General features: G+C 50.4%; 1 protein-coding gene across 2 annotated transcripts in view; it reads right to left on the bottom strand.

Annotated features, from left to right (window-relative positions):
* ANKRD28 (ankyrin repeat domain 28) overlaps positions 1-15,612 on the bottom strand; it is a 549,582-nt gene that overhangs the window by 214,206 nt on the left and 319,764 nt on the right. For both annotated transcript variants that reach the window (XM_078664027.1, XM_078664028.1), the window contains exon 6: positions 3,254-3,341. In XM_078664027.1, coding sequence (XP_078520153.1) covers positions 3,254-3,341 — 88 coding nt within the window. The remainder of the gene's footprint in view (positions 1-3,253; positions 3,342-15,612) is intronic.

Genomic DNA, 15,612 nt, shown 5'->3' with positions numbered 1-15,612 from the left:
TTTTTTTTGTGGTGTTTCTCAACGATTCAGACTACCTGTCACTTACCCTTCTGTCGTCACACTGTACCTTGCACTGTCATTCACTCACTCAAATTTCCCACAACATTTTTATATTTTTATCCTGAGAAGACCTCATAACCTGCAATCCACCTACTTAAAGGGACACATTTCCCGTCTTTTCCAATGACAATCTTCTTCACACTTTCTTCTTGTTCTCTGGCAAACAACATCATACCATTCTAAATTTAAAAAAACTATTTTGTGTTAATCTTATCCTGCCAAAACAACAGCAATCCTTGGTCAGTGCAACAGCAATCCTTGGTCAGTGCCACATCCAAGCCAACTCTTGTCCGTTACATTTCCCAGTTTGTCACAATCTGGGAATTCTCTGTATTGGAGCGCAGGCAAACTGGCTGAACACCCACTCTGAGCTTACTGGGAGGTGCTTGTATTTCCACATCTCTTCTGTACGAAGCTGGCTCCATAGTGGATATATCAAAATGAAATATATAGAGTAACGAGTCCAGGGTGTTCCCCTATGAGTGGACAGTGGAATTACTACGGCAATCCCAAAGTGCTGTATTAGGGGGTAGTGTGGTCCAGCAGCCTTAGACTTATCACAGAGGGGTGCAAGACGTCTGAAAACACACACAATGGCCCATAAATGAAACAACTCAAGAAGGAGATCCACACCAATTTATAAAAACAACAAATATCCCTATATATGTATATCATTCAGGTAAGTTTTAGATAGGAATTATTTTCAGTTCAACAAGTTGACATGGCAATTTTTAGAAGCTGCAATGTTATCCCATGGGAGGAAAAAGGTACCTCCAGGAGTGAAGCTGAGAGGTGGACAAATAAGGCAGCAGTAGCAGAACACCACCAGCGGCACTAGGGCGGTCTGATGCAGAGGTGCAAAACAGCATTGGGTGCCCCAATGTTACTCTATGGGTATCAGTCTCCCTGTAAAGAGGCTGTAGACCGACAGGTCAGTCAGGCTGAACCAAAAGGGGGGGGGGGGGGGGCGGTGGTTCCAGTCTCGAAGCTTGGAGATGTAGCAACACCTTTGGGCCTCTTTTCCACGGCCCAGGGCAATGGGTGCAGAGGTGTCTTTAGGCACCTGGTTTTCTAACCTAGAGCAGTTGCAGTAGAGGGGGCCTGCGTGTAAATGCTGAAGGGGATGTCAGAAAATTCACTGGGGGTGAAACCACAGTGGACTGTCTCTAGAGGACCACGTTGACACTGTTGCCCCTTTCAACTTGGGCTTGGAGCGACTGGTGCAGTGGTGTCTTCACACATATGGTTTCTGCAGTAAAAGTCCTCAAAAGAGGCTTTGGATGCCTGAAGATTGTAGGAAAGGAGATCTGCTACTTGGAGAGATCTTGGTTCCTGGGAAGTGCTGGTAGGTTTCCCAGGCATTGGGGTCTCAGCAGCTGCAGGACAAGAAGTAGACTTTTGGTGCAATTGTCGAGGTCAGCAGACAGGCCGTCAAGGTTGACACCAGGTCAATTGCTAGGTCTTCAGTTCTTGCAGGATGCAACTCTTATAGTCTGTCTTGGTCTTTCAGGTCTGCAGGATCTGATTTTCTGGTGCCAGGAGCGCCCTAAATACTGAATTTAGTGGCGTTAAAGGAGTGTAGGCCAATGAGCTACTTACCCGTGTGGTCACTACAACCCCTATATGAACACTCCCTGTGGGAAGTGGGCATAATTTGGTTGAGGAATTATAAGATTGCCACCTCTGAAAAGTTCTGTCCATTTCAGTTAGCCCACCTTAGGGGTGGTATAAACCTGGCAGTGGGCAATTCTACCTGACTAGCAAAATGTACCGCTTGTCCGGATGCCAAAGGCCTATGGACAAAGGAGGTCAGCTTCCTCTCCCATGAGTGTAGCATGATTTGCATGTCAAAGGCGGCAGCTCTTTGAAGCTTTCCGACCCTGGAGTCCTATTCAGCAGGTCATCTTGAGGGAGGGGCTATGAACACCCTCCTTCTGTGCATCCTTTGTTTCTGATCTCCTGAGAGAATAGGCTCTCACCCTGCGAGGTCAGAAATCTATCTCGGATAGCAGACTGGCAGGGACCAGTCAGCCAACACACCAGAGGTTAATGGGTTTTTAGGGGGCACCACTAAGGTGCCTTCTGTGTTTACGTATTCACAAATACACCATTGAAATCAGGGTGGGTTTGTGAATACAAGATGCTTGATACCAAACATTCCTATTTTCAGTGAAACCATAACATAGCTGGTGGTACTCGTTTTCACTAGTGTCCAGCACATGGGTTAAAATGGCTTCTCTGATCACTTGCACTGGCAGCAATGGAACAGGCAAGCACAGGGGCATATCGGCTCATGCAGATATGTCCTCATGTAATATAAGGCACCCTGCCTCGGGGCTGTAAGGCCTGCTGTAGGGGTGAGTTACAAATATTAAACGCAGTGCTGGGGGACAGGGATGTGTGTCATGTCATATTTTCTTTTTTGTCTGCACCAAAACACGCACCCCGCGATGGCACTCCTGCACGAGTTTGGTGAGAGGTCCCCTAGGGTGGCACAATTCGTGCTGCAGCCCTTAGGGACCCCCTTTAGTACCTCAGGTCCTAGGTACCAGGAGTACTATTTATTAGGGACTGCCAATTGGAGGAAACAATTGTTCAGTTTTAGGGAAAGAACACTGGCACTAGGGACCTGATTTCAGGAACCCAGTACACGTCAGTCAAAGTTGCATCAAATACCAGGCAAAAAGTGTGTGTGTGTGTGTGTGGGGGGGGGGGGTGGGGGGGGGGGGGGGTTACAACAGAAAATAATTCTTCAAACATAATAAACAATTATCATACACTATTCCTCCTTATTTCTTTGCCCAATCAGATCTTGGTGAGACCATCAGGGGCTCTGCCTCTAACACACAATTTTAGATATGCCTATCAGTAACTTAAAGTACTAACGATGCAATTAAGAAAAGTCGCAATATACATGAAAGCACCATTTAACTAAATTATTTGATTATCTTGGGGCTTAAGACTGGCAAAATAAGGGACTGGAAATGGATAATTGGTGACAGGCTTTGCCTTACAGCTTGTTGTGACTACATTTCGATGAGCATACACTCAAAAGACTGTCATTTTAACAAATGCCTCAAGTCCTGACGTCTGGAACGGGGTTTGCCAAAGAGTTAAGCAGCATGACAGCCATTCTCTGTTCTACGTAGAACAATCATGTTGGTCTGGAGGTAGGATCTGGAAAAGTACATACCCATGTAAGCAGCCCAGTGTAATGCTCGCCGGTCCTTCTTGTCAAAAGCATTGATATTGGAGCCCCGGGACAATAGCAAATTGATCATCTAGAAAAGAAACAAGAGAAATATAAACAAATCCACCAGCTTATGGTCCATTTTATATTTAAATCTGTTTTTTATTGCATAGTTAAATCAAAACAAGAGCATGTTGAGATGACATTGCTCTAATGCGCGTTATAAGAATACAACTTAAATCCCAATGAGTCACAAAAAAGCACCCTCCCACCCAACCCCGCCCCCCCAAAAGCCTCCCACCACCTAAACTTAGTACCCTCAGCTAAGTGAACTGTTTTTGTGTTTGTTGCGATCGTTTCAAGTTGTGTCAAGTTCAGCGAAGCGAAGTAGCCACAGGTAACGGGGAAGAGTCCATTGTCTAAATTCCTTGGTCAACAAAGTAATGAAGGGCTGCCAGATTGTTCGGAATGTGTCATCTCGCGATGTCAATGATAGGGTGAGTTTTTCCGTCCCCAATATGTCCCATAGGCATCTAAGCCATGCCAGGTGGGTCGGGTAGTGGCAGAACCTCAAAGTGCCAAGATGGTCTGATGCACAGCCCCTAGGGCTATGCAAATCCGATGCCTTATATGGGAAGTTAGGGGAAAAGTGATTGGATAAGCCAACACCAGTACTGTGTACGACGGGAATCTAGGGAGCTGAGTAGAGAAGTGAGTGTCGATATCATTCAAGACTGTAGTCCAGAATGTTGCTAGTTCCGGGCAGTCCCAGAGAAAATGTGTTAGCATTCCCTTAGCCCCACACTGTTACAGCATGCATCACTGCGGGCCAGGTTCCCCATATGTAAGTGCAGTGGTGTATCGGGCCCAGTAGTAAATGTCATGACACTCCTTTGGAGAGAGAACGGCTGAGCTCAGACTCCCAGCGCATTTGCGAAAGTGGTCTATCGCTGGTCTGAGGAGGCTGAAGGAGGACATATAGCTCAGAAATGAGAAGCTTAGCTGTGTTTTTACCCATAATCCACCTCTTGTACAGTGTCAGCAGCCTCTCCGTCCTGGGCGAACCAACTGGGCAGTAATTGGCAAAGGATTTTAGATCTTTCCCAGACTTGGTGAGAAGAGTGATGGTTGCTTCTAGCATGGAGGTCGGGAGGGTGCCTGAATCCACAATCGAATTGGAATCTAGCAGGAATTGGGGCAAGTTCTGGGCAGAAAGTCCTGAAGAATCTGGCGAAAAAAGCCATCTATGCCTGGAGACTTCAGTGGTCCCTGCCTCAAAACGGCAGAGGTAACCTCATCCAGCCAGATGGGTTTGTCTAGGGAAGACACCTGGGCGTCATTCAGTTTGGTCACGGGGGGGGGGGTAACGAAGGTAGTCTGCTATGTCCTCAGGGGAGGCAGGTTGTCTTGAGTATAGTGTTGCGTAAAATTCCCTAAACTGTTCCGCTATAGAGGTGTCGCTCATCAATTCTATCCCATTCGGTCGGAAGAGCAGCCTGTGTTAGCTTGACGTTGGTCTCTTAGCTTTGCAGCCAGGAGTCGACCACTCTTGTTGCTGCTTAAGACGTAACAGGGCAAATTCCGCCCTGTCTATGTCCAATCCGGCTAGTTGTTTTCGGGCAGTCTCCAACTGGCGCCACACCCTGGGGGCTCCAGTACGATTATGAATTTCCTCTATCTCCCTGACCCTCTTCTGAAATCCAGCTCTTTTGAGTTTCCTCTGCCTGTTCTCAGCAGCCAAGAGGGATAAGCTCGCCCCTAACTACTGCCTTCCAGACTATCGGGCGAGATACCTCCTTGTTGTCATCCGCTTCCAGGTAATTGGTGAGGACTTTCTTAATCTTTACCTGTGTTTCGGGTTTCCGCAATAAGGTCTCCCTTAGGCACCATTGCCGCTGTGCCTTTTGTAGGGGAGAACATATCTCTAAACTAGGGCAGAGTGGTCCGAGAGGGTTCTTGGCTCTATCTCGAACGAGCGGAGGAGTTGGTGTAGGTCCTGGGAGCCCAGAAAGTAATCTATTCAGGCGTAAGACTTATGGGCGTGAGAATAAAACACGAAGTCCCTGGTGTTTGGCCCTCCACAAGTCCACCAGCCTGGCCCCTTTCAGCCAAGCAATGCCCTCTCCAGATAGTGACCCGGACCCTCCCTCTCTGTGGACAGAGCGATCAACGTTTTTATCCAGGGCTATGTTAAAGTCGCCCCCTATCAGAACCAGATGGTCCTGCATTGTGAGTATCTCATCTAGCGCCTCCTGAATAAAGTGCTCCTGCCCCTCATTTGGCGCGTACAGGGTGCCCAGTGTTCTTGTTTGCGTACCCAGCCGTTTTTGGAGAACCAGGAGACGACACTTCAGTTCTGCTAATTCAGTGCCTCTGAATGGGCATGAAAATAAGATAGCCAACCCTCCCGCCTTGCACCCCATTGAGGAGAATAGCTTCTGTGGGAAGGATCTGAATTTCAGTCGCTGGGAGTCTCCGGCCAAGAGATGAGTCTCCTGGAGGAGGCAAATATCTGCTCTAGTGTGTTCAAGTTAGGAGAGGATTGCCTTACGCTTGCCAGGGTTGTTCAACCCTTTAACGTTCAGCGAGATAATCTTTAGAGTGTTGCCCGTATTCATAGTGAATGTGTAGGGGCTTGCTGTGTTAGTGTGGCTTGTCCCGTCGTCCCCCCTTCCAAGGTGGCCAGCAGAGTAGAGACCTGAAGCATGTGAGGTGATATCTTAACTACCCCTGCTTGCGTTGCACATCGGTACTTAATAAACAAACATTCAAAACAAAAACACCAAAACACAAAACTTATTGCAGTCTTGAACAATGTCTTTTGGGGGGCCAGGACCGCACGAACGGTCCCTGCCCTCCGACAAGAAGATTTCCTGATGGGGTTCATTGTGGTCTGAGGACATCATTAAAACCACTCCTCTCTCAAACCCGAATAGCGTCCATTTTGTGTCCCCATGGCCATTGGGCAAGCTGTGTTGATTCAGCCGGTCCTTTCCCCACCCCCATACTGTGCACCCGGTGAGGCTATCGAGCACTGCCTTTCTTTCCTGTGCCATGGCCTCGGGACCTGGTTTCGGTGCCTTCTTGCCTCTCCGCCTCCGTCGCTCCCACCGCCCCGCCCTGGCCCCTGCCTCTTCTGCGCTCCCTACCTGGGCCTCTAGTTTCTCGATCTTAAGCAGGTCTCATGCTGCACTAGAAAAGAGGTCACTGGACGAAACTCTCGCCTCTTCTGGAGTGTTATTGCTGACCAGTCTTGGAACAGTTGCAACGAATGTCCCCGGAAAAGAGGTGCGTCGGATCCTCATATGTTTGATTTTCTCAGCTGCACCAGGCGGTCCAGCATCCAGGTTAAATGGAGCCATTGAGGGGGTGTGATGTGCAAGTAAGTTGTGTGCAGTGGGAAGTATCAATACCATCACTTTCTGCCACCCCAGATGCTGCCGGCCTGTCTCCCCTAGAGACCAGGTTGTTGTTGAGCCTGCGCCCACGCTGAGAGGGCCCAGGCTTCTTCTCCATTGTGTGTTTGTGGGGAGAGGGGGAGGGGGCGAGTGGGGTGAGGGGCAGTGGGGGAGGGGGAGACACCAATAGTACCCACAGGACTTTTCAGCTGCTTCGCTGTATCCCTCCTTCTGGCTGGTCCCCCTGTGCTATGTTGTTGGACCCACCAATGTTTCTCTGCTTGAATACTTTGTGTAACAACCTCTAGATCTTTCCAACTTCCGGTGGCTTGTGGCTAGCTGGTGGTGATCCATTCTTGGAATGGTCGCATGGGTAGGCGAGCGTGAGAGATGAGTGGGATGCATGATGCCATCATGCCCGTGAGTTTCATTACCTTCTTCACTGTCCGAGACTGTCCCTTCTGGTAGAGGGCTGTTTCCATGTAGATAGCTTGTATCCGGTTGTGTGGGAGAAGCCTTTGCGTTCTTTGTATTCAGTCTTGCCCTTAGAAAGGTTTTTTTTCCCTTTCTGGGTTTGTTGATTTTTTGTGGTTTATTGAGAAACCTCGACTTTGAAGTGTTTGGATTGTCTTCCGAACGTGATTGTGGCATATTTGTTTCGTGTGTCCCCTTATTAGCCAATCGTCCACATAGGAGTATACATGGATTTTTCCTCTTCTTAGGTAGGCGGTCACTGCGGCCAGACACTTGGTGAACACCTGTGGGGCTGATTTTATTCCGAACTGGAGTACCTTGAATTGGTGGTGTTCTGTTGTGTAGAAACCTTAGGTACTTTCTCTGTTTCTTGTCCATTGGAATATGTAAATAGGCGTCCTTGAGGTCTATTTTTGCTAGGAAATCTCCTTTTTGGATTTGTGCGATTTCTTGATGGGTGCACATTTTGAAGTGTTGCGTCCGTATGAATTTGTTTATAAATCTTAAATGCAAAATTGGCACATACTTCCTTGTTTTGGTACAAGGAAGTATGGTGAGTAGTTTGCTTTGTGCTGTTCCTGTTTTGGTACTGTTTCTATAGCTGGTTTTAAGGAACAGTTCTTTTGATTTCTGCGTTTAGCAGTGTTTATTCTGATTTGGGTAATTATCTCACCCATGGTGGATTTGCAGGTGGTGTCTTTGTTAGCTCCATGCCAAAGCTGACTCTTCCTGTGGTCTTTCTGTTAGAGAAACCTCCTCTTTTGAAAGATCCTCTTTGTTGTAGGGCCCCTATTGCCCTAGCTATGTCATTATGCTTCTTGATCTGTTGAAGGGATTCATCCACTTCCTTGCCAAATAACTCTTGTCCGTTAAGAGGCCTGTTGATAATTGATGTCTGGAATTATGGTTTGAATCCAGAGATCCTGTGCCAGGCATGCCTTCGGAGTATGGTACCCGTACACATTTGTCTGCTTGCGGTATCTGCTGCATCTAGTGCAGATTTTAGGCATGTATTAGCTACATTCTTTCCCTCTTAAACCACCGCTCTTGCTCTTTTCTCGTCCTTCTCTGGGAGTTTGTTTATAAACTCCTCCATTTCATCCCACTGTTGGTGGCTATATCTGTTCAGCAGGGCATTTGAGTTGGCAATGCGCCACTGCCTTGTTACTTCTTTCTTCAGTCTTCTGCCCACCAAGTCCATCTTTTTGCTCTCCTTTTCTGGGGGACGTCCTGTGTTGGAGACTACATTAGCTCACCTTCTGGCTGTTAAGATTATAGAATCTGGCGTAGCATTTCCCTGTATATTTTGGGTCTTTTGAAGAGGGTTTATATTTTTTCTCCATTCTAGGAGTTACCCCTTTGTTAGACGCTGGCTCTTTGAAGGCTTTCTTGCCTTGGTCCAGAATACTCGGTAACATGGGTAGATAGTGTCCCCCTTATTGCAGGAAACATGTATCCCCTTTTTCTCCCTCTATGGGCACCCCAAACTGGTTAGCAGCCTTTTTCACAATTTAATTGTAGGAGGCAATGTCATCTGGGGGAAGATGCCTTTAAGGGATAGTTGCATATCTCCTCTGGACTCTTGGTGTTGAGAACATTCAATTCGTCCTCAAAGTTTTCTTCTTCCTCCGGTACGTTATCGTATTCCTCAGGATCTTCGCCTCGAGGTTCTGGCGCTGGTGGGGCTTGGAGGATAACATCTTCTTTGGCGTCTTCAGCCTCTTCAGAGTAGACTTGTTTCCGGTTCGACGTCCGGAGCCTTAGGGATTCGATACTCCTTTAATGATTCATCGAATTCCCTCTTTCTTTGTAATAGCGCAGCCATCTCTTCCTCGAGTCTTCTTTTCGACTTCGAGGGCCCTTTCAGCGTCGGATGCCAGGGTCTTCCTTTTCTTTTCTGTGTCGACGTTAGTTTTCGGCGTAGAGGCCTTTTTTGCAGGTTCGTTGTAATCGACCCTTGGCCTTGGAGTCTTGTGCGAATCCCCTCTTTGGCAACCCTTGGGTGGGTGCCGTGGGTTTCTTTTGTTCTCGACTGACCTTCGATCGCCTTTTTGTTCTGAGTCGGGGCTGCCTTGGCTGTTTTCGGTTGGTGGCCATTCGGTTCCGACGGATCTTTGGGTCTTACCTTCTCTGTCTTTCTCTTGGACTCCTTAGTCTTCTTCATGGCGTGGCTTTCCTCTGCGTCTTTTTCTATAACTTCGACGTCCGATCCTTCATGTGTGGATTCCGCAGGAGCGGATTGCTCCTCTTCGTCGCTCAAGAAACCCATCTCCCACATGGAAGGTTTCTTCGTTGGGATCGACATCGTGGTGTAGTGGGCCTGTCTCTGATTTCGATGTGTCTCGAGTCTTCGGCAGGATCGCTGCACAGGCCTCAGTCTTTGTCCTGGTGCTCCTTGGGTAGGCAGAGGTTGCACACGGTGTGTGGATGACGCTGTGCGTATTTGTGATGGCACTTAGGGCAGATTTTGAAAGGGGTCTTCTCCATGGCTGCTACCTTGCCATTTGTGGCCCGGAGTGGTCTGCTGCTGTTGAAAGGAAGGGCCACTCTGCCTTTGCCTATGATCTGCATCGGTGATCGATCTCTTCTCATTGATCCTTTCGATGACTATCTTCTTTCTTGAAAAAATTTTTGGGAAAAACTTTTATTCAGAGCTTCCTGTCTTGCTTCCAGAACCAACGGCTGGAAAAAGAATCTGAATATGGCCACCGCGCAAGTCGACCTCCAGGATGCAGTCTGACGTCATAGAGGTGATGTATTTGCCACCAAATGGTGGTCAACAGCAACCAAAACAAGAAACAAAAAAGAAAAAAGCACAAAGACAATTCCAGACCCAACCACTAGATGGCGGAATGATGCACAGCATGTGAATCCAGAAAAAGATTCACGCTGCAAAACTCTTATCAACCTCAGAACGATGAAATGTCGACCTGACAAGCCAGGATTTGAACTTGCGATCATTAGGTAAAACAGATCACTGGATTTGATGCATTAGAACGAGCATGTGCGCCACCTATCCTATTCTCCAGGTCCACATTTAAAATATGTGAAAAATCACATGGGCAGGTAAGTTAGAGTACAGAAATATGGTTATACCACTTTAAGGCACCCAGGCGGCCCCAAACAATACAACGGGCCACGGTGAGAGGTAGCTGTAATAGAATTTCAAGCTGAGGGACCATAGTGGTTCATTTAGCCCTAAGCTTCACGCTCAGATCGAAGAAGTCTGAGTGGAGGACAACATGGAGGCAAAACCTGCAACCGAATTGGAGGAGAGCTGCAGGGGTTGTGGAGCTCCTAATTCACACATCTCTGGCTGAAATGATCTAAAGTGTCTGAAGTGTGGTACCCATCAAACGAGCAAATGAGTATGTAGGAGTAGAATTTACTGAGAACCCTGCAGAGTCGAGAGAGCCTGAAAGTAACACAAAGAGGGCTCCGTACTCCTTGGGGCAGTGAGCACCACGAACCGCTGATTTCAGCAACCGTAGAGGTCAGCACCGTGTAAGATTGCAGGTGTGGCTGCCTGGCATGTGGCTCGTGACATGTTTCATAGGGTCCTGAAGTGGTCTACCCACACTGGGGAAGGCATGCCTTGTGCGCTTCCCTTGTTCCAAGGCTCTCGGCTTGGTTTTTGGGTAGCATCCTTCTTGCAACTGCCACCTGGGAAGCAAGGCTCAAGTGCAAGGGTGGAAGAGTAGTCTGGTAATGGGTCTACTTAAAAAGCTTAGGACTGTAGGACATGTCTCCCCCCCAATAAAGAGCCTCAGATCACAATCTCTGTGCAAACACAACTGAAAAGATTTGGTCCCCTGAGCACAACCTTCACTGTTCCTCCCAAAACCCCAATGAAGGAAGACCGGTTTCACCTCTTGGTGAAAAGGGTCTGCCACACTGCACCCAGAAGTAGAGACTGGCTCAACCCTCCCATCCATCCATTCATCCAGCAGTGGGCTTGAGACTTCCACATCCAGAAGTAAAGACTGGCTCAACCCTCCCATCGATCCAGCAGTGGGCCTCGGACCTCCACATCCAGAAGTAGAGACTGGCTCAACCCTCCCATCGATCCAGCAGTGGGCCTGGGACCTCCACATCCAGAAGTAGAGACTGGCTCAACCCTTCCATCCATCAAGCAGTGGGCTTGGGAATTCCACATCTAGAAGTAGAGCCTGGCTCAACCCTCCCATCCAGCAGTGGGCTTGAGACTTCCACATTCAGAAGTAGAGACTGTCTCAACCCTCCCATCCAGCAGTGGGATTGGGACTTCCACGTCCAGAAGTAGAGACTGGCTCAACCCTGCCATCCAGCAGTGGGCTTGAGACTTCCCAAGTAGAGACTGGCTCAACCCTCCCATCCATCAAGCAGTGGGCTTGGGAATTCCACGTCCAGAAGTAGAGACTGGCTCAACCCTCCCATCCAGCAGTGGGATTGGGACTTCCACGTCCAGAAGTAGAGACTGGCTCAACCCTGCCATCCAGCAGTGGGCTTGGGACTTCCACGTCCAGAAGTAGAGACTGGCTCAACCCTGCCATCCAGCAGTGGGCTTGAGACTTCCACGTCCAGAAGTAGAGACTGGCTCAACCCTCCCATCCATCAAGCAGTGGGCTTGGGAATTCCACATCCAGAAGTAGAGACTGGCTCAACCCTGCCATCCAGCAGTGGGCTTGGGACTTCCACGTCCAGAAGTAGAGACTGGCTCAACCCTCCCATCCAGCAGTGGGATTGGGACTTCCACGTCCAGAAGTAGAGACTGGCTCAACCCTGCCATCCAGCAGTGGGCTTGAGACTTCCACGTCCAGAAGTAGAGACTGGCTCAACCCTCCCATCCATCAAGCAGTGGGCTTGGGAATTCCACATCCAGAAGTAGAGACTGGCTCAACCCTGCCATCCAGCAGTGGGCTTGAGACTTCCACGTCCAGAAGTAGAGACTGGCTCAACCCTCCCATCCAGCAGTGGGCTTGGGACTTCCACATCCAGAAGTAGAGACTGGCTCAACCCTCCCATCCATCAAGCAGTGGGCTTGGGAATTCCACATCCAGAAGTAGAGACTGGCTCAACCCTGCCATCCAGCAGTGGGCTTGAGACTTCCACGTCCAGAAGTAGAGACTGGCTCAACCCTCCCATCCATCAAGCAGTGGGCTTGGGAATTCCACATCCAGAAGTAGAGACTGGCTCAACCCTGCCATCCAGCAGTGGGCTTGAGACTTCCACGTCCAGAAGTAGAGACTGGCTCAACCCTCCCATCAATCCAGCAGTGGGCTTGAGACTTCCACGTCCAGAAGTAGAGACTGGCTCAACCCTCCCATCCATCCAGCAGTGGGCTTGGGAATTCCACATCTAGAAGTAGAGCCTGGCTCAACCCTCCCATCCAGCAGTGGGCTTGGGATTTCCACGTCCAGAAGTAGAGACTGGCTCAACCCTCCCATCCAGCAGGGGGCTTGGGATTTCCACATCCAGAAGTAGAGACTGGCTCAACCCTCCCATCCAGCAGTGGGCTTGGGACCTCCACGTCCAGAAGTAGAGACTGGCTCAACCCTCCCATCCAGCAGGGGGCTTGGGATTTCCACATCCAGAAGTAGAGACTGGCTCAACCCTCCCATCCAGCAGTTGGCTTGGGACTTCCACATTCAGAAGTGGAGACTGGCTCAACCCTCCCATCCAGCAGTGGTCTTGGGACCTCCACGTCCAGAAGTAGAGACTGGCTCAACCCTGCCATCCAGCAGTGGGCTTTAGACTTCCACGTCCAGAAGTAGAGACTGGCTCAACCCTCCCATCAATCCAGCAGTGGGCTTGAGACTTCCACGTCCAGAAGTAGAGACTGGCTCAACCCTCCCATCCATCCAGCAGTGGGCTTGGGACCTCCACGTCCAGAAGTAGGGACTGGCTCAACCCTCCCATCCAGCAGTGGTCTTGGTACTTCCACGTCCAGAAGTAGAGAGTGGCTCAAACCTCCCTTCCAGCAGTGGGCTTTAGACTTCCACGTTCAGAAGTAGAGACTGGCTCCACCCTCCCATCAATCCAGCAGTGGGCTTGAGACTTCCACATCCAGAAGTAGAGACTGGCTCAACCCTCCCATCCATCCAGCAGTGGGCTTGGGACCTCCACGTCCAGCAGTAGGGACTGGCTCAACCCTCCCATCCAGCAGTGGTCTTGGTACTTCCACGTCCAGAAGTAGAGAGTGGCTCAAACCTCCCATCCAGCAGTGGGCTTGGGACCTCCACGTCCAGAAGTAGAGACTGGCTCAACCCTCCCATCCAGCAGTGGTCTTGGGACCTCCACGTCCAGAAGTAGAGACTGGCTCAACCCTCCCATCCAGTAGTGGGCTTGGGACTTCCACATCCAGAAGTAGCGACTGGCTCAACCCTCCCATCCAGCAGTGGGCTTGGGACTTCCACGTTCAGAAGTAGAGACTGTCTCAACCCTCCCATCCAGCAGTGGGCTTGGGACCTCCACGTCCAGAAGTAGAGACTGGGTCAATCCTCCCATCCATTCAGGAGTGGGCTTGGGACTTCCACATCCAGAAGTAGAGACTGGCTCAACCCTCCCATCCAGCAGTGGTCTTGGGACCTCCACGTCCAGAAGTAGAGACTGGCTCAACCCTGCCATCCAGCAGTGGGCTTGAGACTTCCACGTCCAGAAGTAGAGACTGGCTCAACCCTCCCATCCATCAAGCAGTGGGCTTGGGAATTCCACATCCAGAAGTAGAGACTGGCTCAACACTCCCATCCAGCAGTGGGCTTGGGACTTCCACATCCAGAAGTAGAGACTGGGTCAACCCTCCCATCAATCCAGCAGTGGGCTTGAGACTTCCACATCCAGAAGTAGAGACTGGCTCAACCCTCCCATCAATCCAGCAGTGGGCTTGAGACTTCCACGTCCAGAAGTAGAGACTGGCTCAACCCTCCCATCCATCCAGCAGTGGGCTTGGGACCTCCACGTCCAGAAGTAGAGACTGGCTCAACCCTCCCATCCAGCAGTGGTCTCGGGACCTCCACGTCCAGAAGTAGAGACTGGCTCAACCCTCCCATCCAGCAGTGGTCTTGGTACTTCCACGTCCAGAAGTAGAGAGTGGCTCAAATCTCCCATCCAGCAGTGGGCTTGGGACCTCCACGTCCAGAAGCAGAGACTGGCTTAACCCTCCCATCCAGCAGTGGGCTTGGGACCTCCGCGTCCAGAAGTAGAGACTGGCTCACCCTCCCATCCAGTAGTGGGCTTGGGACTTCCACATCCAGAAGTAGAGACTGGCTCAACCCTCCCATCCAGCAGTGGGCTTGGGACTTCCACGTCCAAAAGTAGAGACTAGCTCAACCCTCCCATCCATCAATCCATCCAGCAGTGGCCTTGGGAATTCCACATCCAGAAGTAGAGACTGGCTCAACCCTCCCATCAATCCAGCAGTGGGCTTGAGACTTCCACGTCCAGAAGCAGAGACTGGCTCAACCCTCCCATCCATCCAGCAGTGGGCTTCGGACCTCCACGTCCAGAAGTAGAGACTGGCTCAACCCTCCCATCCAGCAGTGGTCTTGGGACCTCCACGTCCAGAAGTAGAGACTGGCTCAACCCTGCCATCCATTCAGGAGTGGGCTTGGGACTTCCATGTCCAGAAGTAGAGACTGGCTCAACCCTCCCATCCATCCAGCAGTGGGCTTGGGACCTCCACGTCCAGAAGTAGAGACTGGCTCAACCCTTCCATCCAGCAGTGGTCTTGGTACTTCCACGTCGAGAAGTAGAGAGTGGCTCAAATCTCCCATCCAGCAGTGGGCTTGGGACCTCCACGTCCAGAAGCAGAGACTGGCTCAACCCTCCCATCCAGCAGTGGGCTTGGGACCTCCACGTCCAGAAGTAGAGACTGGCTCACCCTCCCATCCAGTAGTGGGCTTGGGACTTCCACATCCAGAAGTAGAGACTGGCTCAACCCTCCCATCCAGCAGTGGGCTTGGGACTTCCACGTCCAAAAGTAGAGACTAGCTCAACCCTCCCATCCATCAATCCATCCAGCAGTGGGCTTGGGACTTCCACATCCAGAAGTAGAGACTGGCTCAACCCTCCCATCCAGCAGTGGGCTTGGGACTTCCACGTCCAAAAGTAGAGACTAGCTCAACCCTCCCATCCATCAATCCATCCAGCAGTGGGCTTGGGACTTCCACGTCCAGAAGTAGAGACTGCCCAACCCTCCCATCCATCCAGCAGTGGGCTTGGGACTTCCACATCCAGAAGTAGAGACTGGCTCAACCATCCCATCCATCAAGCAGTGGGCTTGGGAATTCCACATCTAGAAGTAGAGCCTGGCTCAACCCTCCCATCCAGCAGTGGGCTTGGGACCTCCACGTCCATAAGTAGAGACTGGCTCAACCCTCCCATCCAGCAGTGGGCTTGGGACTTCCACGTCCAGAAGTAGAGCGCGTGGGTGCCTCTCCACGAGCTTGTCTGCCTCTGGCCTCCCACACCTTTCACAGCAATCATTGTCAAGATAGTTTGTACCTGATTTTC

This window comes from Lissotriton helveticus, chromosome 10, assembly GCF_964261635.1.
Source record: "Lissotriton helveticus chromosome 10, aLisHel1.1, whole genome shotgun sequence".
NCBI lineage: Eukaryota > Metazoa > Chordata > Amphibia > Caudata > Salamandridae > Lissotriton > Lissotriton helveticus.
This window is presented reverse-complemented; position numbering and strand designations above follow the sequence as displayed.